This window comes from Onychostruthus taczanowskii, unplaced genomic scaffold, assembly GCF_017590055.1.
Source record: "Onychostruthus taczanowskii isolate IOZ18803 unplaced genomic scaffold, ASM1759005v1 scaffold101, whole genome shotgun sequence".
In the NCBI taxonomy this organism is placed as follows: Eukaryota; Metazoa; Chordata; class Aves; order Passeriformes; family Passeridae; genus Onychostruthus; species Onychostruthus taczanowskii.
In genome coordinates this window covers 886,868-911,077 of record NW_024496638.1, presented here as the reverse complement: position 1 = coordinate 911,077, position 24,210 = coordinate 886,868, and the positions used below count along the sequence as shown (strand labels likewise).

General features: G+C 43.7%; 2 protein-coding genes across 4 annotated transcripts; both read right to left on the bottom strand.

Annotated features, from left to right (window-relative positions):
• Positions 1–2,259: 2,259 nt before the first annotated feature.
• On the bottom strand, positions 2,260–8,965 carry CD59 (CD59 molecule (CD59 blood group)). Of its 3 annotated transcripts, none has more exons than XM_041412092.1 (4): positions 8,785–8,965; positions 6,465–6,537; positions 5,622–5,723; positions 2,260–4,165 (listed from the first exon to the last, which is right to left on the bottom strand). In XM_041412092.1, exons 2-4 carry the CDS (start codon positions 6,526–6,528, stop codon positions 3,972–3,974), a joined length of 360 nt encoding a protein of 119 aa, XP_041268026.1. In that variant the 5' UTR covers positions 6,529–6,537; positions 8,785–8,965; the 3' UTR covers positions 2,260–3,971. The 3 variants fall into 3 exon arrangements, with proteins under 3 accessions (XP_041268026.1, XP_041268017.1, XP_041268036.1); XM_041412083.1 differs by having other exon boundaries at positions 8,736–8,963; XM_041412102.1 differs by lacking the exon at positions 8,785–8,965 and adding an exon at positions 8,300–8,729.
• Positions 8,966–11,757: 2,792 nt separating this feature from the next.
• On the bottom strand, positions 11,758–23,518 carry FBXO3 (F-box protein 3). Its single transcript, XM_041412071.1, has 11 exons — positions 23,271–23,518; positions 21,263–21,352; positions 20,652–20,815; positions 18,982–19,096; positions 17,183–17,387; positions 16,870–16,915; positions 15,701–15,785; positions 14,923–15,045; positions 14,410–14,525; positions 13,896–14,086; positions 11,758–12,830 (listed from the first exon to the last, which is right to left on the bottom strand). Exons 1-10 carry the CDS (start codon positions 23,378–23,380, stop codon positions 13,899–13,901), a joined length of 1,242 nt encoding a protein of 413 aa, XP_041268005.1. The 5' UTR covers positions 23,381–23,518; the 3' UTR covers positions 11,758–12,830; positions 13,896–13,898.
• Positions 23,519–24,210: the final 692 nt, after the last annotated feature.

Sequence of the window (24,210 nt, the reverse complement as noted above, 5' to 3'; positions counted from 1 at the left end):
CACACTTCTTTTGGGGATCTCACAGCCAATCAGTCACTCCCTTCTCCCCCTCTGAAATGCAGAGTGGTGTTATTACTGTGCTGTTAGTGCAATACTCACCTTGTGTGGAGTCAGAAAGTGCAGTGTGATTGTTTCTGCCTCAGTAAACATGGGGATCTCACAGACAAGGCTTTCTTGGACGTTTAGGCACAGCCAAACTCCCCTGCTGTGATGCCAGCTTAGGACTGAGTGTATTTACCAGTGAGATCCAAGCCCTTGGAGACACACAGAGATTCAGACACATTAAACTCTCTTCCAGCTGGAGGAACACCACTGTTGTTCAATGCATTTAATATTTATATAACAGCAGTATCCTGATGCCCCAGTTAGTGCCACAGTGAGGTACTTAATGTGTAGCTCTCTGCTGGGACTATTTTGTTGTCTTAGCTACTCCTTTTTACAAAATAAAGCTGCTCACTGGTCAGCCTCCTCATTCCTCTCACACCAAAAAGCAGTGGGAGGAAATTGCTTGCTCTGCCTGTCTGTTTTTTCCCCATGAATCTGCTTCTTTTCACAATTTCCTGCATCCTGAAATAACACAGAGACATCCCACCTCGTCTTTGATGAGGGATAAAGCCAAATTCTTCTCAACCAGGTGCATCAGCCCCACATTCCTGTCAGTACCAGGAGGCTCCCAAGCTCTCTCCATTCCCAAGTTCAAGTCAAAGTACACCTGGTCACCACCATGAGGACTTGGAGAAGGAATCTGTGCTAAAAACAGATGACAGAAATGAATTCCTGCTGTTGCTGAAGCTTCCATTTGTTACCTGCTCCTTCTTGTTCCTGTATAATTTTGTGTCGTCCCCCCCACCAAAAAAAAAAAAAAAAAAAAAAAAAGACTGCTGGTCTGCTGGTTATAGAGCAACTGAGAAATAGATGAAGGGGAGAATATTCTTGGATGATGATCTGATGACCATCGGTACATAAATGATGTGTAGTGGCACAGAAAGCCCATTCAAAGGATGGGGTTTTAGTCATGCCACTAATGCAGAGCAGAGCAAACCACTCAGAGAATTACAAAATAAAACGAAAGCGACCCCGGCAAGGGTGACGAGGTACCCAGCACTCGCTGCAGGGGGCAACAGACACCTCTGCACCGCGGCACAGCCCGGGTTTGTTCTGCATCGTCCTGGGTCTTAGAGGACACAGCTGAGCCACGCAAAACATCTGGCTGATATTCCCACTGAGGGAGGCCCAAAGCCAGGGGTCCCTGGGTTTCAGACACCGCTTTGTGACACCCATCCCAAATGCTGGGAATCGCCCCAGGCACCAGCACAGGCTGCGGCTGACCAGGGGAAAACAGCTCTGCAGAGGACTTGGGAGTCCTGGTGGACTGAGTTAAACAAATTTCAGTATTTTGATACTTGAACTGAAGTTTTCATGTTCTTCTTGGTTTTAATGGTCCTTATTGTGGATGAGCCAGCAAATCTGGGCACAACATAGCAGCAGCAGGGGGAGAAATGCCAAAGTTCAAGGAGCAGTCACTGTTCAGCAACCAGCAGGAGAGAGCTCAGCAGCCAGCAGAGCCAGACTCAGAAAATGCAAACCTTACAGGAATTAAATCATGTTCTGGTTGATCTTTACAAAAAGAAACTAACATATTTAAAACACAAGGGCTCATTGCTAAGGCTGCTTCAGGAAGAGAAACAAAAAGGTATGATAATTTAGACAAAGTGTTCAAGGCTGTCAAAAAAGAAATTGTGAAAATGATTGCTTGAAGATTAGACACACAAAATACAGAGCTTCTTTTTGCACTTAACAAAAATATGCTGTATGGGCTGCATATTTTATATATGCAGGCCATACATCAATGAAACAAGTTTAAAAGTACCACCATCAAAAAAAAGAGACATTGACAATATTATAGAGAAAAAATGCTGCCATCAGGATGATAAGGAATCTATCACATTGTCCAACAAAAGATACCTCTCTGCTACAAACCTTCTCCTGTTTTATACTGAGTCAGTGCTTTAATACTTTTTCCCCAGAAATGAGCCTGAGTTTGACAAATGGTGCTGCAGCAATGGAAAAAGTCATTGTGCAGAAATTGCTGTCTTCCAGTGTCTGTTCTTAATCAGGTGGGAAATAAAAATAAGGAGAGAAGTCTACTTGGAACCTGCTGAGTCTCTGGATGGGAAGCACCTCCCATGGAAACAACTGGAGTTCTGTCCAGTTGTAAATACCAATAAATCACCACACACTCCACATTCTTCTTTTTTAACATTTTTATTTATCAAAGACAGGACGACTTCTGTAACTAGAGTGATGGGAGAGATCCCAGGACACTTTCATAGCTACAATAAGCTCAACCAAAAGGTACATTGTGGATTACAATCAGGGATTTGGAACAGCATCCTTGTTGTGACTGGTGAACTGGTGTCACGAGCACAAGTGAGGGTCCCCAGGAAGAGGATATCCCATTGGCAATGGACACAACTCTGGCAGGGATATGCCAGCAGCTCCAGAAGAAAAAGGAGGATCTGGCATCCCATCTGACTGAGAGGGTCCCCAGGTCCCAGAGATGTCCCAAGGTCTGTCTCCACCACAGAGCAGAGCAATGTAAGTATTTCAGATTTTGATCTCTCACACCTACAGATGGAGCAGGTATTATTCATGCTATATAAATACACACCTATACTGTGCATTGGCATTTATGAAAGAAAGTTCTGCAAGATTTTAATACACTTAGGTGGAAGCTTGAAGGGTTAAGTTTACATGTCGCTGTTTTCAACAAAACCCAAAAGCTAACTAGGTGGGGAAGTAACCTACATGTGCCATTTCAACTCCTCAGCATTTTATAATTGGTTTTCAGTATACCAATAAATACCCAGTGCAAAGCACATGCTCACCTAAAGTCCTAAGCATGGATAATGTAAGAGGAAAATCCAAAAAGAAGCTATCACATGTTGTCTACATGCTCACAGAAATATATATATTTTAAAAAAAAATGAGAAGTGTTTCTCACTTATAGTAATATTTTGGTTTTGGCTTAAGAAATGTACATGCTTTCTCCCAAAATAACAGCACTTGACAAGGTTATATCGTTGGCTTGTAGGAAAAAAAAAGGTACAGTGATGGGAACAAAGTGTTTACATGACTTGAAACTGAATATTTCCATATTCATCACAAAGACTGCAGCAAGGTACACTTATGATCCAACACTTCTTGTGTTGAGGGCAAATCCACTGCTTGGTTTGTGACAAGGAGGATCCAAAGCAAAACAAATCAAAAACCCACAGAAATGCCAACCAAAAATAATGACAGTTTATGGGACAGGAAAAAAAATGACAGTTTCCAGCAGAAAAGTGTGGAGATTCTCAGTTCATTTGAAGATAATTCTCCCAGGCTTCAGGCCTGGGAAATTTAGAGAGGAAGAATAAAATCTATTATTATCTCTCTTTCTGTTCATGTTATTTATTGATATGTACCTTCAGAGTGTGCTATTCATAGTTCACCAAGAGTGTGAAAGGTTTTTACTTTGAGACCAATCAGATTTCACCTTAGCGATCCTGGTTATAAAAACACGCTACCTCTTAACAAAGGATCCTTAATAAAGGATCTCTGTTTTTCTCCTTCTAAACCATGGAGTCATTTCGTCCACCCCTGACTCAACAGCCTCAGAAAAGCTGCAGTGTTCCTTCTCCTTCACATCACCCACTGGAGCTTGCCCAGGTTCTCCACAAGGTAGCATGACTTCACAAGAGATGATCCTCCCCATGAGCAGGGGGACAGATCAAAAACCCACTAAGTGGTAACAACACACATCTCCTTCCCATGAATGGAGGCAGTGATTTAACAGACAGAACCTTGGGAAACAAAATTACACGGGAATGTTTCTGCCTATGGACAGGAGCTGAAAATATGCTATATAGAAAAGAGTTAATGATTTTGTGTGACTTCATCTTAAAAGGACATCTTACAAATCAGGATTATTACAGGAGCATCCATAACATGGCCATTACAGAAGCAATACTGAAGGCTGCTTTGTTAACCCCAGTAATTGCACCCTCATTGCACAGGTCGTGTTGGCAGCAAAAGAATTCAAAATTATCCAGCAGGAAGGAATCAGCAATTTCATTCACATTGCACTGGGATGTCTTCCAGCAGGAGAAAGTTCTCAATTTACCTATGGAACAAAAAAGATTAAACAGATTAAGAGAGTGTTGACAGTAACACCATTTTTGGTACGGAGAGAGAAGCAGTGTCTAGACTGCCACTGTTAGAGAAAAAAACTGTGAGGAGAAGGCAAAGCTCAGTCTGTGACAGGGCCCATGGTGTAAACACAGAAATTGGATGGAGGCCTTGTGGTCTCTGTTGCCATAGCATCAGGGGGCAGTGGAGGGAGGGGGAAGCTGCATGGTCTGGTTCTTTGATTCCACACCTAGAAATGTTACACAAATCCAGCACAAACCTCCTACCAAGAAATATTCTGTGCAAAGAGTGGAAGGTCTGACCACCCACAGCACCATGCACAGCAGTGGCTAATAAGGTATAAAATGTACCCCCAGTTTCACACCAAACTGGAAATGAGAACTTGACATGAAATTTCAGGGACAGATCACTGGGCTTGGCCTCACACCCTCCCCAGAAGAGACACTTTTTGTATCTTGTGTCTTGCAGTTCATGGGCCATTTATGCCCCCAGCATCAGCCCTACAGTTTTGGTTTTGCCACAGCTATGCACTTCCTTTTTTAAGTTCAAGCATTTAGAAGTTTCCAAATTTGCTTTCACTAGCAATTCAGCAGTGTGTATCCAATTCACCCACTGGGAAATACAGGGTGGAGCTTGAGTGATACCTGGCACCACCAGCCAGCTCAGCCTGCATTCACAGAACCATTTAGGCTGAACAAGACCTCTGGCATCATCAAGCCCAATCTTTAACCCAGCACTGCCAAGCCCTCCACTAACCCATGTCCCCAGGTGCCACATCCACATGGCCTTTAAATCCCTCCAGGGATGGGGACTCCAGCACTGCCCTGAGCAGCCTGGGCCAGCACTTGACAAGGCTCTCAGTGAAGAATGTGCAGAAGACAGAGCTGGAAGAGTAGATAAGGGTGGTAAAACACTGGCACAGATTCTCCAGAGGAGTGGTGGATGTCCCATCCCTTGAAACATTCAAAGCCAGACTCTGAGCAACCTGATCTAGTTGGAGATGTCCATCCTGAGGCACAAATCACTTCACTCTCAGGAAAAAAGAATTTATTTTAATAGTGTCAATTCATAAATGACTGAGCCATTCATCTGCAGCTTTATTTTGTGAGCTACACATCCTTTATCTGTTATAATAGGGTAACAACTTGTATTTGAAATTCAATGCTGTCTTTATTTTTTTACAGCTCCCTTGTGTAGGTTTTTGTTTGTTTCCTTATTTTTTAAATCTGAATAAACATGCTTGTATAGCTACAACTCACACATCTAAATCATTATGTTATAGCTTGGATATAAGCATGACCTTCAAGATTATGTGCAAGTTCCTTTTCAGTGAGGCTGAGATATGCATGCTAGGGCCAGATTAGAGGTGGCCAGGCAATGAAAGCTGATCCAAGTGGGTTTATTTTAGGTCTGTGGGACACTGTACATACCAAATTTCAACTGCAAGCAAGTGTCTTCAGTCGTTAAGCAGGTGCTGTTGGTCCTGCACAGGGTAGGGCTGTTGTCACAGTGGTAACATCTTAAGGTATAACCTAAGACAACAAGGGTTTATCTTCACTGAGTAATGAACTAATAAACTACTGAGACAGCAGCAGCAGCAATGAAAAGGAAAAGAAAAAAAAAAAAAGAAGAATCACTTATCTGCATCTAATTGTCACAAAACATATGCCTGGTTATTAAGCTCAAGACTTCAGTTAAAATTGTTAAGCTCAAGGCTTCAGTTAAAATTGACAAGCTTATGTCAGTGCACCAACTGAGGCTGGCAATTTTGATAGGCACATCTTGAAGCATGTATTTATGTCACTTTTAAAAACACCATTATCTGCCTGCAGAACAAGATATTAGTTTGCTCCTTTTATCTGCTCTTGAAGACTGCCTTTTCCAGGCAATGACAGATACTTGCAGCTGAGCTTTATTCTATCCATTTTTTTAATTCTATCCCCTTTCCCTCTCATACTACACACGAGTTTCCAATTCACACAAGAGGAGTCCCATTTTCTAGCAGCAAAATACCAGTTTTCTGTTGTGTTAAGCAGCACCACATCCTCCCCCCAATTCTCTCTCCTGAGAATCTCCTGTTCTGATTGTCTTGACCCAAGACAATCAGAACAGAAACTGAAGCCTGCTTGGATGGTTACTGACATTCCCCACAGTGGTATTAAATAATCCAGGCCTTTCTCATCTCGCTGTTTTTACTCCCTCTGGCATTTTTTCCATTATTTTCTCAGCCTCTGCCATAACATTAAACCACAAAGTCCTTCTCTTCTACTCACCAGAGCCACAAAAATTAATCAGAACAATGCAGGCACTCAGCAGGATGCAGTTCATCTTGGTCATGCTTCTTCCCTAATTTGAGGGCATAAAGAGATATTACAAGTTTATTTATTTAAGAGCAAAGTGCCCGGTAATGAACCAAGGTTTCAAGACTTGTTTCAGTATAAAATTGAAAGCACTGTCCAGGAAAAGCAGGGAAACACAAGAGAGAAAAATAACTGCACTTTCCAAGGGAGGATTTTTATTCTGAGAATGGGATTTTTATTCTCAGAAGTGATATTGGAGCCCTAACAGGCTCAGATGGGTCTCCTCTCTCTCCTCTCTGATTACACCATTCAACAGGCCTCCCAATTTCTCACAGCTACAAATGCACCTAACAAAAAGAAAGGTCTCAAATGCTTTTTCTCTTTCAGCAATTCGCCGGTAACCCTGGAGCCAGACTGCTCTCCTTTCTCCTCTCTCATGGGGTTGCAAGAGGTTTGGCTGCTCTGCAGGAGCTTCTGCCTCTTCTCTCCCAAAATTTCTCCCTCTCACTGAGGGACTGACACAGGCAATAACTCACCAAGTGCCTGCAGCAGTGGCTCAGGTCTCCATGGCTGCTGCAATCCGTAGGCAGCAGTGAGATGGGAAGGTCAGGACTTTTTTAAACATAGGCAGCTCTAAAGCAGGAGTTCTCAGACAGATTTCTGCACGCAGACTCTGTGCTACGATCACAGCTCCGACTGAAAAACCTCTGCCACTGCAGAGTGGGATAGTCTGAGGAGGCACCAAGCTGACACAGCAGGGAGAAAGGGACCACACTTGTGCTAGGAGGACATGATTTATGTTTGTCTTTAAAGCCCAAGTGGCATTCAAAGTTCCAAAATAATAAAGGTATTCCTAAAACAAGTTTTCATCTGATAAAACTGTAGTAAAACTGTCACTGCTTTTAATTGTGCCTGCAGCTCTAAGATTTTAGCATGGCAGACCTTAATCATGTTGGGATAGAGCTTTTTCCTCCCAGGACAATGATTGTGGACTTGACAAGATGGGTTCACAGCAAAAGAGTATTTAAATGCTTCTCAACCTTAAGTCTAGTTAATTTTTCTACTGACAAAACACCCCAAACCTCATCAAACAAAAAAAACAACAAAACCTACAAAACCTATCCAAAAGAACCTTAAGAAATCCCACCCAATGACTAAAAAACTAACCTGCTCTCTTTTTTCTCCTCTCTGTATGACTTACTGTTGAGCAGAGGGGAAACTATAAAAACCAGAACCATAATGTGCAAGATGAGCTTATTCTCTGGGGTAAACAACTTTGCAAGAAGCCCTTCAAGGCCAGCGGCTCATCCCACAGTGATGTGGATCTGCAGCAGCACTGTCAAGTCTGATGTTACAGCAAGAGCCCTTCTGGACAGCAAACAGAACCACCCTGGGAATCTTTCCATCTTCCAGGAGTCCTCAGTCACCTATGTGTCAGCAGACAAAAACAGCTTTGCCTTTTAGCAACACCAAGTCATGACCAGCATAAATATAAGGCAAATGAATAAAAATTATCAGAGCCAGCAAAACAGTAGTAATTCAATGCATCTATTTTTTGGGCAAATAATTGTTTCTGTGTGAGACATCAGGAAATTCCGACCTTTGAAAAACAATTACTACATCTATAAACAGCAATTCACAAAGTGGCTTAGCAGAAATTAAAGGAGAAAACGCCTCCTAAACTGAATTTTCTAAATTGGTCGTATCAGTCAAAGCATCCGACCCATCTCAATGACAAGAAACAGCGACTGCCACAGCGCGGAAGGCTCAGTGCCCGGTTGTGAGACAGAATTTCTCTGCAGTCCCACCTGGGAGGAGGCAGGCGGACAAGACCCGCCGCTGCTGTCATCGCAGATGCCGGCACGGGGGGAAAAGGGGAGAGGACAGGGGGAAGGGGACCACGGGCCGCCTGCCCGCGGGGAGCGGCTGAGCCCGCGCCGTGCCCGGGCGCGGCGGGGCGGGTGCCGGTGCCTCCTGGCCGCCTTCCACCGCCGTGCGCGGCCGCTCCGTCCCTCGGCCCCGCGCCCGGCCCGCGCCGCGCAGCGCAGCGCACTGCGGTGCGGCCGCCGTGACTCAGGGCACGGCCACGGCCGGAGCACACCTGCCCCGGGCCGAGCACGCAGCTCCGCCCAAACGCTCCCCGCGGCTCCCGGGAAAAGCCGCCTTTCTCCCCGCTTTCTGCCCCCTTCTCTCTCCCGCAGCGGGGACCTGCGCGCTCCCCCCGCGGCCACCGCTGGGCCTCACCGGGCTCCCGGCGCTGCCGCCGCCGCTGCTCCGGGCTTGTCCCGCTCACCTTCCCCGGACAAATCCTGCCGAGTGCGGCGAGCGGCGATGCGATGCCGCCTCAGCCGGTGCTGCCTCAGCCGGGGTGCCTCTCTCGGCGGTGCCGCCTCCGGGGCGGGGCGGGGCGGGGCGGCGCCGGGGGCCGCGGACGGAGCCGAGGCGGGCGAAGCGCTCCCTCAGGCCGGGCGGCGGGGCTGCCTGCGGGCTCGCTGCTCCCGCCGGCCGGGACGGCTGCCAGGAACGCGTGTGCCACCCTCCATCACGCGTCATGTGGCCGTGCCTGCGGCCATCGCCACTTTGGGGTTGGAGGGGAACTTCAAGACTATTCGTTCCTGCCATGGGCAGGGACACCTTCCACTATCGCAGGTTGCTCCAAGCTCCATCCAACTGGCCTTGAGCACTTCAAGGATGGGGCAGCTACAGATTCTCTGGGAAACTTGTGTCAGGGCCTCACTGTGCTCTGATTAAATAATTCTCCCCAATATCTCATCTAAATCCACCCACTGTCACTTTGCCCTATCCAAGGTCTCTCTCCAGCTTTCTTGGAGGCCCCTTAGGAACTGGAAGGTGCTCTAAGGTCTTCCCAGATACCTCATGGTATGAATGAATAGATAAATGAAAACAGTGAAGGGTTTCAAAACACACAAAGGAAAAACCAGGAGTGGAAAGCGGCACGTTCCTTCACAGGTACCTGAATCTAAACATTGACAACTCAGGAAAACATTGAACAGCAATAGAAATGAGGACCTCAAAAGTATTTTAGTAATACTTAGATCCATGCGATCTAGAAAAAAAAAAAAAAGGGTCAGTGCTGACTTGAGGACAATATGAAATACCTGTAAAGTTACCAGCTATATTTAAAAAGGATTCTTAGATTTATTTTTTATCCCACCTAAACTGTGTATTTATTTACTAAACCTAAAGCAAATCCTAAACCACTCAGAACTTACATCAGATTCTCTTGTTGTGTTGATTATCTGTCAGCTCAGTATATTATTTTCTGTCTAAAAGATTTTGCCTCTGTTTAAGCCATAAATAAAAAAGGGAGATAAGAGTAAGATGCTTGTGGATTATTGGATGCAGCTTATTAAATGAGAATCCACTCAATTAATATGATAGAAAAAAAATCCCATATTAATTCACTTCCCTGAGGAACTGGGAACAAGGAACTTCAGCCACAGCTGAACATTTACCTGTTTTCCTTTCCCAAAATCTGGCAAGAGTCCCTCCAACAGAGCACACATTTATCTGTATCATCACAGATAAATGGTATTTCAAACTTGACCTGAATTTTGCACCTTAAATTCCTTGCATTACGTTAGAGAAATTAAACAATGACAGCAAAAATAACACCAGAACCCTGGAATAACTTGCACGGCAACTTTTTTATTTCACTGGCTGGCGCACCACTTGTTTTTCTCTCTGTGATGCAGCGATGGCAAAGAAATTGTGGCCAAAGTTCCCTTCCATGAAACCATTCAGCCAGCAAAATCCCACAAAAGTGTTGAAGGAATCATAAAGAACAATTCTAAAGAGCCTGTCAGCACCAGGACAGAAAAACGACCAGAGCAGGTAAATGTTTGTGTTGGATGTACCAGGGTTTCACCACAAGCTGAGTCACGGGTGTTCAACGTGGCTCGTTTTAGCTGGCCAGGTGAACTCCTAACCAAGCATTAGAGTCAGATCTGCGGCAGGAGAAGGTGGCAGAGCTTCAGCTGAGCCAGCAGGAGGGTGGCTGAAGGGAAGGACATTCCTGTGATTCCAGTGACTGCAGGAAGTGCTGAGCAGCTGGAGGCACTGGAGTGACCCTGCCCCACACTTGTGCTCACCCAGAGCAGTGAGGTGCTGTGTGCGGCAGCGGGACCTCAACTCAGCTCTCTCCTGCTGCTCAGTGAACATTCCCAAAGTCCAGCAGTGCTGCCAAACATCACCAACTCCTTTGTTTTTCACATTGATTCCATGATTCACACCTCTTGGGAGGGGTGAGGAGAGCCACTGGCTTCAGCCCCACTTCAAATGCACGTCATGAGGAGCTGCAGCACTGCTGGCAGCTCCAGGCAACACACCCTGTGCTGAAATAGCTGCCTGAAGCAAAGAAACACCCTTTGGCCTGCTACAAAACACACAGGTGCCCAGGGCAGGAGCAGCAATCCCTCCATTCCCTGCCTGGTTGTCTCCTCACTCCAGACCCCTCTGCCACCAGCTGTGCCCAGAGCTGAGGCCTCAAACCCCGGCACTGCAGCACTCAGGGGCTGAAAGCACAGCACTGTCCTGGATCTTGACTTCTCCCACAGAGAGCAAGAATTCCAGCTCAGAACCACTCCCCAAAAATGTGTGAAACTGCCAAGACTTGGCAGTGTTTGTTGTGTAGAGTCCCATGCCCTTGAGCTGATTCCACTGCGCTAGAACATAGAGATCCTGGGAGGAAACTTCCCAAGAACAGCCTCCAACCATGAGGGTTATCCGTCCCTGGAAACACACACCCCACTGACAGCCCTGCAGGAAGCTCTAGTTCCACTAAAACCTACTTGTACTGATCCTTGACAAAACTTTTGTGGAAATTTCTTACCCCTCACAGGTAATAGTGTGGTAATCCCCAAAAATCCTTGTGTTTTGGAAGCATTCCAGCAATTCAGTGTTGTTCTGACTCCTGTGAGGGACAACACAAGCTGGTTTTGTTTCTGGAGATGCTTCACCTTATGACTGTGGTAGGGATCAGACTCAGTATTTGTTTTTCCACCTTGTGCCACTGTGGAAAATGCACCAGGGAGAGTTGAGCACATGAAGAATCCAATACCTGGACTTGCAAAAAAAAAAAAAGAGAAATCTGGAAAGTAGTCAATAATGGAAAATTTGATTTGGAACCACAATATACCAGTCTACCTCATAAAACCTACAATGTCTGGCTGTCAGCAGAAAGAACTGACTACACCAGTGCTGGTCACAAAATTATTGCTCAAGTCTTGGCAAAAACAGTCCCATGTAGCACTTGAGAACAAAAGAGGCAATTGTTTATTAAGGACAACAGAAACAAAATAAAAATGATAAAGCCAACAGATACTTCTTTAAATATAAATTTTCTAGTCATCTGCTGTTCTGCCAGCCTCATATTTATTTTATTTTCTTTTTTACTCAGTTACAAAAATTCATCCAGGGCTCAGGAAAACATGATACATAACATAAATTTGTCACCTATGACAACAGCAAACATCAACGGAAAAAAACCTCAAAACATATTTACAAATCCATAGTCTGCAGTCATTGAGAAATTCCTTACTTAACGAGTGGCAGATTATGCATGGACACCACATTCCCAGAGGCATTCTCCAGTCAGAGTCACTTAGCATAAAATCCAACTGACAAATAGATTGTCTATAAATAAGGCCAGTTTCACTCCTAATTTATACATTTTGATGACCAGAATTTTTTGCCATTACTATGTTAATTAAAAAAAAAAATAGCATAACAGCACCTAATCTCACCCAAATGGGATATTCAGACCAAACTGCAAGTTTCATTCCCAACAGCAGTTATCCAGAGCAGAAATTCATGAGAAAGGACAATGGGATACACCCTTCTAATGCTTTGTATAAAACCAAATCCCCACACCATATCTGCAGTATGATCATAAGTAGGCAATACTTTAAGAATGTGAGATATGAGTACCTTGGACTATCAAGCTGTTTCACACTTCAGAAAAAAGTAAACAAAGCCCAAAGACCTTCCTCTTCCTCTTCCGGTTTTCCTCCCTCTTCCCCCACTTCCAAACCAGGGAAATAGAAGTTATACTCTTAATGAATATGAAAACTGGCACCAACATTCATGCTAGTTGCCCTGATGTGCAACAGAGTTCATTTACAACAGTCAGAAATATTCCTATGCACTAGCCCTGAAGAGTTCAGCTTATGCAAACTGTTTGGGAAAAAATCCCAAGAGTGTGCCATGGCAGCATCCAGAGGGTGCAGGAAAGTCCAACACTGTACGTGGATCTCAGGAGTCATCAGTGCCTGTGGAATCTTCGTCTTCATCCACTGCAGCTTCATTGGGATTTGCTGCCTAATACAAAACACACCTAGGTTTAAATAAAATCTTCCTTTCTGGTTAATTTTAAGAAAGCACTAACAATTGCCTAGAAAAATCTGGGCTTCATTGTCACACCCATGAGCTGCAGCAGACATCGTGATCTATGTCCCAAAACCAAGGTTAATTTGCAACAGAGGTCACTTTGCCAGGCTGCTTGACCTTTCACTCTCTAAAGATCCACTGGGTTTCAATATTCCATACCTCCAATTATGTAAAGCCACAGTTCAGTAGCTCAGCTGTACCCATTTTCTTGGTGGTTTAGGCTGTCTTTTAGTAAAGTAACTCAAAAAGAAAAGGGTCATTACTACTTTTAAAATAGGAGTGGAGCAACAGAGAAAAGCAAATTACCTTCCCAATCAACTGAAGGGAAGGAATTTAGGAAGGCAGTTACATTCCCAAAAATGTGAGCAAGAGTTAAGAGATGTCATTTTCTGTTAGAAGCACGACATCTGCTGGCACCTACTCTGAGAGCCACTGGGAATGAGTGTCTGAAATCCTGGGATAAACCTGTCACAGTGTGCAAGCAGCTGCTTGCTCCTGAGGAAAGCTCACAGCTCCTCAGTGCTTGCACTAATTCTGGGGATAAAACAAATCAAGAGCTCTTCTCTAAATGTGTCAAAGAAAAGGGAGAAATTATATAATTAACCCACCATCTCCAAACTAAAACTACATGATAATTAACAGCAAGTGAAGTATCTTGGTGATTTGCAAAGTCATTAAGTGACTTTATGAAATGCACTTTCAGCAAGAACTAATGCTCATCACAGTTTTTAAAATGTTATTAACTAGAGCATGTCTGAATAGAGAGATACATTATTATGGCTAAAATTAATGAGTGTGCTCCCACCCTCCCAGCAAGGAGGGAGCTCCGAAACCCAAGCAGTTCATGCAATGCCGTGTCTGCAGGCACCAGTGAGGAGCTCTGAATCGTGGGACATGTTTTGTATTGAATCAGCAATACAAACACTACTCAGCACTGTAATTTTTGTAATTTTTATAATTTTGGGGTTTGTTTTAGCCAACTGCATCTCTGCTTACCATTCATGCTGTGGACACCTTGAATGCTGGACACACCATATGAAACCTAGGGATTGTGACATTGAAGAATCTGTCCTTGTTGTAGAGGCAGTGGAAGGTGTAGTAGCCCTCCATGTATCCAGAGGTTGTGGTAAACGTGGTACAGCTGGTGTACTCGTAGACTTTCCCTGGGCTGATAACTGGGAACTCTCCTGAGAGTAAAATATTACATCACAATAGTAAGGACTGATGGAGAACTACCATTTAGCAGTTGCTAAAGACTTGCATGCCACAACAGGCTCAGGCAAATCACTCTGTATTCCAGTGGATGCATTAACTGATGCTCAGCAATTGCTGATATTATAAAAACCTGGAGAGGGGTTTAAGTAACAGGATGTTCAGGTACCCCTTACAAACTTGAAAGCCAAAACAGAGGGACACATCTCTTTTTCTCTAATTATGATACAACCTGACAAACAGACAAGAACAGTATTTTAACAACATTAAATACTCTCTCCGGTAATTTTTCACTTACCAACTACTCCAGGACCTTGGACTTCTTCCACATCACCTTTGGCATTAGTTATTCTCCAGTATCGACTCTCCAGCTGACAGGCATTCTCAGGAAGGGCATCTTTGGACATTTCAATTCTAGAAGCCAAAGAACATACTTAACACATTCCTTTCAAGAAATGTTTGAGTGCCCTTGGCATCACCAAGCAGACTGGGAAAAGAAAACACCCACTAAAGTAGCCCAAATCAGTTGGCAGGAACCATCTCCATGCTTCTCTGTCTTTTACCCTTTCCTAAATCACAAGAGCTGCTTGTAACTGCTTTCCCCTACCCATCACTGTATTTTAGCAATTGCCAATTTGACTGGTACTTTGTGTACCTGACCAAGTAATGACTAGGATTATTATATTAAAAAGTACAGCATGTTGTGCACCTCCTGCTCATTTCAGAACACTTCTGAATGCTGTGCATAAATTTGCTTTGAACATTCCACAGGTCTATCCTGCATTGTAAGAATTAATTCAGTTATTTTTACCTGATTCTGTAAGTGAAGAAATAATGTGGTGGATGTACAGAACTGAGTTCAGGTAGAAAAGAGGTGGACACAGACACAGTGATATCTTCTGTGGTAGCAACACAATCTTTATCATGCACATACCTGCAGAGAGGAGAGCATTAACTCTGCAGACAGCTCTGCATATTCAATACAGAAAGCCGAACACAAAAAGTGGTTAATTATTAATAATAATTAATATTAATAAAAACACTTGTTTTAATAGGGATGTATCATTATAAAAAGAAAACAACCTAGAAACTTAGCAGCACATTTATTTATCCAAGGACTTGGTTCTACACCATCCCAGTTTGAAAGACTTAAGGTTGTTGATTGTATTTATAAGAAATTGCAAGTGCATGAAAATTCAAACACCAGAACAAGTCCTGCTTATTTACATATTCAAGAGACCAATTAGCTGAAACATTTGGTTTTTTAGTAACTGAACAGTCCTGCAGCAAAACCACACTCATGGCACACAGAATAAATATCATGTTGTTTGCTAAACTTCAGGTAACTTATACTGCAAAATTCTGGTCCCATTAATGCAAAGTTACAAGCTCTGGAGATTCTGGTTAACAAAATAAAGTTGCTTTAAGCATTCTGGTTTACATGTTTATTTTCAGTAGTTTCATGGGCTTTCTCCTCTCCCCACCACCAGCTTTTGTATCAGATACCCAAAACCACTTGGGGAGAGGTAAGCATGCAGAGAAGCAGCACCAAAACCTGGCACTGAGGTTACAAATCCCAGCCACAATACCTGAAAATCTGGTCTCTGATGATAGGATAACCTCCAGTGACAACTTTGTTTACATAAGATGTAAACCATTCCAAGTAAGATGTACCTAGATGGCAAGGAAGGAAAGCATTCCTAAGGATGGGCAGATTTACCACTAAGCACATTACAGTGAATACTTCAAGGAAAAAGTTTAAAGCTTTGATTATTTTTATTAAAAATTCTCAGGCTTATTGAGATGAGTCAGTCAATATTCCAGATCATTCTACCTACAAGGATCATTTGGGGAAACCAGTTAAGAACTAAAGAGTTCAGGGTGCACCCTCCAGAAATGACACAGCCAACAAAGAATCTCTTAGCTAAGTTTTTAACATTATAATCAGGGTCTCATCACTTGGATTCCATATGGAAACCTTCTCAGGAATACTGCAGCATTTCCTCTCCTTTAAAAGAGGGATAAATCAGACACACTCTGCACTCCTCTACAACACCAGAAGACTAAGGCTGCATGTCATTCTGGGATTTTGTACACTTGCAGCCATTGTCTGAGAACAGCTTTTCACACACCCACAGCCATTATTATGAAACAGCTTGATTGCTAAGCAGACACTCAAGCTGTCACATTTAATTCTCAAAGAAGAGAGTTTTACAGACCAGCTCTCCGCACAAGAATTTCTCAGCCACAAATCTTCCAAGCATTGCAATATAGAGTGCAACAGAAAAGCAGAGAGTTCAACTGTTTGTCAATATTAGTGATTCAAAACTGGATTGAGGCTGAGCTACCAAGAAATTATTATCCTTGCCTTCCCTCATGTGTTATCAAGTACTCCCACTCCTGTTAGATTAAGTGTACTTACCACTTCTTCCTTAGAGCATGAGCTGTGTGTGCTGTCCTTTGATCTTTTGGAATTCTAAGGGACTCCAAGTTTATTATCCTCCTTTCTATCGCTAATCCACAAAATGCAAACCTTGTATAAAATGTACTGTGTATAAAGTAAACCTTATATAAAGCTCTGAATGGAGGAAGTGGATCTGTTTACCTGCCACCTTTAAAATGCTAAGAGAAATGCTGTGTATGGAACTTCCCCTCCACCCCACGGTAAACCAAGATTAAACCAAGTGGAATATTTCTAAATATGTTGGATGACCCCACAGTGACTATTTAATTTTGAATATTTAATCTAAATTGTTACCTGTAATGAACATAACAATAGTAGATGGATTGCGAGCCATTTGCTCCTGAAAGGGAAAAAGGTTTTTGGATATATTAGAGAGCACTGGACTTTCAAGGTCACAATTTAAATAACACAGGGAACACTTTCCCTATATTCACTAAACCTGAAGTCTGGCTGCTTGACACACCACTGTAGTCCCAGTCAGATCCTCAGACATGTAAAATTCACAGTGTTCCCACGACCACCGAATTTACAGCTTCAACTTCCCACCAGCTCCTGCACTACCAATGAGCACAGAAGTACTTTGGGAACACAAACACATCTTCCTTACTGGACACTGGTAGAAGATCTCGTATTTATTCCGTCCCTCCACGCTCTCCAGGGCCATGTACTGGCTGAGGCCAGTGTGGATGCAGAAGGTCAGGGGCAGGCACTGCTTGAGCCCCAGCCTCTGCTGGAAGCCTCCGGCCGCCGTGTCGATGTCCAGCAGGTCTTCAGAGCGGTAGTGGTTCGACAGGGCCATGCTGCCCATCAGGCTGGGAACAACACAAACAGGGACGTCACTCACAAGGCACAGCTGGCTTGTCACCTTTTGGAAACTGCTTCTTTCAATGCTCTACATGCGTACTAGACTGAGGTGAAATCCAAGTTGAATTCCCACCTGCTGAACCAGGTGATTAGTTCGCATCACCCTGGCTTTGTGGAAGCATCACCCAAACCTCAGTGTACACTCCACACCCACGCTCCCAGCTGGGAACACCAGGGAAAGGCAAATGAGATGTAAATTCCTGCAGATGCTGAGCAGATGCTGTTATGAAAGCTGTGACTCAGGTGCAAGCTGCCACATGTCAGCATGCTAAAAGCTGATCCCATCCTGGGCAACAGGTTCCATTCCTCTTTCTCCTTAGGAAGTCTGGCCTGGAATTAGCACGTTTTACAGAAGCTGTGCCAACATGCCAACACAGAAACCTGAAGCACCTAACAAGGACAAGTCCGTATTTCTGTTTCTGACCTAACAGCCTGCTGCACGAACTTCCACTGCCTACCCCTGATCTTCCAGTATTCATCCCTCACCAGTGGGACCACACCTTCCCCTGGCAGCCATTCTCCAAGCTGGAACACTTCCCCACAGCTTTGTGTCTGCTCCCGCAGCCCCTCCATAGCCACATCATTACAGTAGAGGCTTTGTGGGAGTGAAACAGTGGGAAGAGAGGATGCAAATGGCTGCAGAGCACCATTTGAAATCTACAGAACTAGGGCACCTATCTCCTCTCTAAAAAATTTTTAAAGGCTCTCCTAGAAAACAGAACTAGAAATCATCCTTATGGTTTCATAAAACAGTTTCCTGAATCCCTTCTGCACATAAAACACTTGAATTGGAGAAAGCTGCACCCTCTTTATGAGTGAAGGTTTGGGCAGAGCAATATGAGTGCATTCCTCCCTACACAGATTGCAAAGATTTGCTGCAGTTTTCCATCTTTTGCTTATGTTTGCAGCAAAACAAAACAAAACTTCACCAGGTGCTACAAACACCTAATTTTTCTACAGCAGAAATACCAGAAACTTTGGTCATCAGCCTTCTAACCTTAATGTCAAAGGGAGTTTTTCACTGCAGAAACTGCATAAAATAGTAAAATCTTCTACTGAGGAAACTTAATTTGCAGAACTGAAAATTTGATTCTACCTTAATATGACTAACTATGGTTTTAAGTCATTCCCTAACCATTTAAAAAAATAAAAGAATTACTAAAGAATGAAGCTTAAAGAGTGCAAGGGGCTAATTTACTTCTGTAATACAAAGCCAAACTTCAGGGGAGCAACTTGCAGTGCTATGATTAAAAGTCTAACAGCTGGAAGTTTAGAGTTGTTGCAAAAAACTGACAAGGTTCTCACTAGGAAAAGGGGAAGTGTAAAAATTATTTGAGCAATTAGAAAACCATGCTGGGCTTCCAATTACTTCCAAGATTAGAAGACAGCCAATTCTAGAAGTGTCACTTAAGTGGTGACTCAGTCACAATACATTTCAATGCTTCATTTATCCTGTTCTGGGGACATTTCACCTTTTAATAAGTGAAGTATCTAAGGAATACCAAAGGAATTAATACTTGGTAAGTAGCTTTCAGTCCTTACCCTGGAACAACCAACTTCTGCCCATTATGGATACGGAAAGAACACCGATAGTCATCAGGGAGTTTGCAGCGGATTTGTGCTTCTACAGCATCCAGATCTTCCTCCCTCACACTCTCTGGAAAAGAAAGGATAGTGCAGGTATCTCAAACACAAAGCATGGAATCTGTAAATGCTCTCATCCAACCAACATGGACTCAAGTCAGTATCTGGTGGCCTCACTGTATGCTGGGTGGTACACAATGAGTGTCACGTAAATTTGAAAAGAAAATGATGACTATAATTGATTATTTAATACAGCACCAATCTCAGTCCAGTGCAACCTCCACAGGCCTGAAAGCAGCAAATGTTTATAAAGTGGAGTGAACCCTTCTGCCACAACACTGCCAACAACTGAGTCCCAGTTACAGCTCTCAGGCAGTATTGATTTTACTCTTTCATCGCCCTGAGGGTTGCTTCTGTCAGTTTCCAGTTCAATCAGTGACACAGAAATACTGGCTGCAGCCCCCATTCACCTGGAATCTGAAGCAATAAATGGGTTGTAAAAGGGGGATTTTCGAGTCAATAACACAAAGGGGTGGAGAAGAACTATTCTTACATTTCCACATGCACTTCAGGGGCATACCAACACTCTCACTTACAGCAAAAAATGGTCTGTTCCAATCCTTTTTCTTAAAACCCTTTTCATACTCATGATCTGTTTCTTTAACAGGACACAAATTAACAATTAATTGAAACAGTATCCCTTACAAATGGTATGAAAAAGGCCTAAATTTTATCTAAAATCTGCCATCATTATGTAAGAGTGGAAATTGGTAATTTGAATTTTTTTTTCTTTCTGTGCATAAATAAAAGCTGCACATTCGGTCTTGAAAAATATTCAGCAAAATGTAAGAATCCAGTACTATCCAAGCTAACCAAGAAAATGCAAAATTTAAATGGGAAGGAGATAATCTGTCTCTTAATATTGTCTCTTAAGAGATCATTTGTCTCTGAATTTCACAGATCAGGTTAAATTAGACATCATGGTTTAAAAGTCAGCTTCATACAGAAAACTGAAATACAGGTGAAAATGCAGAAGTTTTTTTGTCCCCTATACCAGAAAAGCCAAAACTCACTGTAGCTGTGATTTATGACCGAGAACACTGGAAGTACTTCAAGGACTAAAATACAAACTGAAACTGAAACCAGAATCTAGGAGGGGAGTAAAAAAAAAGAAAAATTAGTGTTCCACCACTGGACCACTGTAAGACCTACAGAAAAAATAAAACCCAACAACATTCTTTTTGTTTGGCTTCAGATTAAAACGTCTGCTTTCAGATGACAGTGTTTTAATGAGGTCTTATGAAAACCTCACAAATAAAGTCCCACCAGCAGGTCCCCAAAGCAATGGAGTTACTACACTAAAAAAATAACAAACAATAGATGATAGCAACCTAAAAGTGTGATAAAGACAGAGCAGTCACTAGAAAAAAATCACCTTGATTTCAGGGAATCTTTGGATCAGTGGGAACTGGGCAAGGACTCTGCCTGTGTCTGCAAGCAAGGGAGAGCACATCTACCTGACTTTCAGGACTCTGCTAATTAAGGCACAGACCTTTCATGAAAGCAGCATGAGGCCTAACAACAGGCATGGCTGGGTGAACCAACCTGCTCACAGGTGTGCCAGGTACCTTTCAAAGAGCTGATCATGCGTGGACACCACTGCCCCAGGTACTGCTCCAGGTCATCCCAGGCTTTTTTCAGCGTGGCATAGTAGTGGATGTATCTTCCTAAATCAGAGTAGGTGCTGATGAAGATGGTTCTCCAGCTCTGATTCCTTCTGCTTTTTTCCTCCCTAAGGGGACATGGAGAAAATGTGTTCAAATGGCAGCTTGAAGAGACTTCTAAACCCAAGGAGTTGGTATTTGTTATTTGGCAGGAACGGGATGCATAGCATTAACCCAGGAACACTCTGTGCCATGTGAAGCTACACAAACTCAATTAATTCCAGCATCTATTCAACAGCAAGTTGGAACAGAATTAGGAAACATTTGGGCTACTTAGGGGAAAATTTAGAAACAATACTCCCTTACACAGAGTGCCTTCTGAACAGAGCTCTGTCTGGTAGTGAACCTTAGAGCTGGTGAAAAGCTAATTCACATCCTTCATTACTCAGCTTTTCTCAGCTATGGAGAAGCTGAGAGTATGAGCTGGAGGGAAGATGGACTGAAAATCGGCTGAACAACATCTTTCAGAAATTCATTTTCATAGGAAAAAAAAAGCTTAAAACAATCCCACTTACTCTGAAATGAGCCAGTATTTTTTGCAGTGTCTTTTCCACAGTGGGTCATGGCTTGATAGCTGATTTAATCTTCTATTCAAATAGCAGCAACTATAAACATAAAATCATTAAATGTGATTGCAGCAAAACAAACAGGCAGAAATGCTGTATCACACATCACACTCTCATGAAACAAATGCAGAATTTGAAAATGATTTGGCTGTCCTTTCAGAGCTGTGCTTACAATGGTTAAAGCTCTTCATCACAGTTGTGTAAGTCATGAACTACTTTTCCACACACTTAAAAGAACTGGCAGCAATTAAGTACTTTTGTAAAGCAGGTCACCCTGCAGACCTACACCGGAGTAAACAGTGCCTGAAAGATTCCAGCATGACTCCACTCCACCAGTGGAAAGCATTCCAGTAGCACAGGATGCTATGATTTAAATCCCTTTTTATCAGGATGGTCAGGCTCTGCCCTATCTTTTCCACAGTAAGCTACAGAAACCATACAGTTTGAGTATTACAAACTTACTTTCCTCTTTACATTGTTTCAATAACAAACTTTGAAGAAAGTCTCCAAAAGACACCATCAGTTTAGATGTGGCAACATCACTTCTTCTGGTAGCTTCTACAGTGCCAAGTGTGTGTTTCAAAGACTGTGATTAACTCCAAATGAGGGTAGCAAACAAGGTTCCAGTTATTGCTTTTTGAGGTTTTATAAACTGTTTAAACTAGAATTGTATTAGTATCTCAAAATCAACCTCAACAAACTGATTCTCCTGTATTCCCTGGCATTACCCTTTCCATCCACATCCCCACAAACACATTCAATTCACACCTGGACATCTGGCTGTGCAAAAATTTTATGACATGGGGATTTTTTATATTTTTAAGGGTTGGGGAACTGAAATATCCCAAAGGAAAAAAGCCCTTGAAGAAATCTATTGTACTGGTGCTTATCAGTCAAGCCTGTAATTTCTGGAAGGGAGTAAGTCACCACAGCACCACAGGAACATGTGGCTTCAAACATGATAAAAGTGAAATTAAAGCTATTCTCACTAATTACGCAAACAATGGAAAAGTTGGCACGTGATCAAATATCTAAGGGCCACCATAACAACTGTTATCATTTTTGCTTATGCTTAATGTCTTTTTTGCTGATATCCTAACAGAATTCTCCCTGATATCCTTATCATTCTTGACTAATATTTATTAGGGGTAATAAAAAAACCAAAACCCCCACATTTCTGGTAATACTCTGTTTTCTTCTTATGCTTATTCCTCCCTCTTTGATTAAACACTGTGGTTTCAATCACCGCCAAACCCTGCAGTTAACTGCTGAGGTTTTTCCCAAAACCACACTCTCATCTTCACTGTATGACTCACAACCCCTCAGCCACGGAGCCCAAGAGGCACCTGCCACTTTCATTCAAGTTCTTTTTTTCCCTTGAAAAGTTATCCTATTTCGTTTCGTTTGATTTTCCTCAAAGGGTGGGATACATTTACTAGCAGCAACACCACCCTTTGTTTGCCCGTTGAAACACAAGCTTGGGGGAAATAGTGATTTGAAAAATTTACTTACTGCTTCATTTTAGGTACAAACACACAATGGGGGAGAGAGAAACAGATTCATTGAATGCTTTGGGCTGGAAGGGACCTTAAAGATCAATGAGTTCTCCTACCATAGGCAGCGACACCTTCCACTAGACCGGGCTGCTCCAAACCCCGTCCAACCTGGCCTTGGACACTTCCAGGCATGGGGCAGCCACAGCTTCTCTGGGCAACCTGTGCCAGGGCCTCACCACCTTCTCAGTAAAAGGGAACATTTCATTTTGTTAGAAACATGACGGTAAAAGAGGGGAAAGCCCGGTGCTGCTGGAAGGGAAAGGTGCTCAGACCGTGTCCTCCCCTCAGCGCCTCCTGAGGAAGCAGGCAAGCCCTTTCCCCGCACAGCCCGGGGAGCTCCGCCCGCCGCGCCCCTGCCTTCCCCCCGGGCCGCCCGTGCCATCTCCCCGGGCTGCCCGTACCTCACCAGATCCCGGTAGTCGAGGAAGCTGAGGATGAGCAGCAGCGGGTCGGTGGGGAGCAGCTCCAAGCTCAGGGTCGGGGGAACCTCCATGTCCGGGGGCGCCGCCATCTTGCGAGACGTCCCCGGGACGCGCCGCCCATCACGCCTCTCTCCGCGCCGCCGGAGCAGCGCCTCCCGGGGGCGGCTCCGCCGCGTCCTCGGAGCTGGCAAATCCGTCGTGGGAGTTGCCGAATCTGCCCTCGGAACTCCCAAGTCAGTCCTCGGAGGTGCCAAATCAGCCCTCGGAACTCCCAGATCAGGCCCCGGAGCTGCCAAATCTGCCCTCGGAGTTCCCAAACCGGCCCTAGGAGCTGCCCAATCTGCCCTCGGAGTTCCCAAACCGGCCCTGGGAGCTGCCCAATCTGCCCTTAGAACTCAGCCCTCAAAACTCGGAATTCAGCCTTCAGAACTCCTAAATCAGAACTCAGCCCTCAGAATTCCCAAAATGGCCCTCAGAGTTCCCAAATCAGCTCTCAGAACTCCTAAATCAACCCTCAGAACTCCCAAATCCGCCCTCAAGAACTCAGCCCCCAAAACTCTGAAATCAGCCCTCAGAACTCAAAACTCGACTCTCAGAACTCAGTCCTTAGAATAGAGGACTCAGCCCTCAGGATTTGGTCCTCAGAACTCAGCCCTGGGTCTCCTGAAACTCAATTTATGTGCCAAAGGGCTTTGGTCAGGGAATGGTCTGCTTTTCACAAGATCAGCTTCTAAATGGACAATGATAAGTGGGCAAAACTGAGACTGGGAAAATAAACTCACTGAGTTGAATATCACCAAAACAAAACAAAAAAAGTGTTGCATCTTCAGGATGACATTTTGTAGGAAAAGAACACTCGATGTGCAACAGTTGCACAAGCAATAGACGCTACTCTTTTAATGCCCCTCACCTACACTGA

Excerpts from the sequence above, each read along its gene's own strand:
- CD59 (XM_041412092.1), bottom strand. The coding sequence starts at position 6,528 with ATGACCAAGATGAACTGCATCCTGCTGAGTGCCTGCATTGTTCTGATT. Across the intron at positions 5,724-6,464 it reads GATTAATTTTTGTGGCTCTG|GTTATACCTTAAGATGTTAC; the intron begins GTGAGTAGAAGA and ends TTGTTGTCTTAG. Across the intron at positions 4,166-5,621 it reads TTGCTTGCAGTTGAAATTTG|GTAAATTGAGAACTTTCTCC; the intron begins GTATGTACAGTG and ends TTTGTTCCATAG.
- FBXO3 (XM_041412071.1), bottom strand. The coding sequence starts at position 23,380 with ATGGCGGCGCCCCCGGACATGGAGGTTCCCCCGACCCTGAGCTTGGAG. Across the intron at positions 17,388-18,981 it reads CAGAAGTTGGTTGTTCCAGG|CCTGATGGGCAGCATGGCCC; the intron begins GTAAGGACTGAA and ends TGTTGTTCCCAG. Across the intron at positions 15,786-16,869 it reads TATTGTTATGTTCATTACAG|GTACATCTTACTTGGAATGG; the intron begins GTAACAATTTAG and ends CTTGCCATCTAG.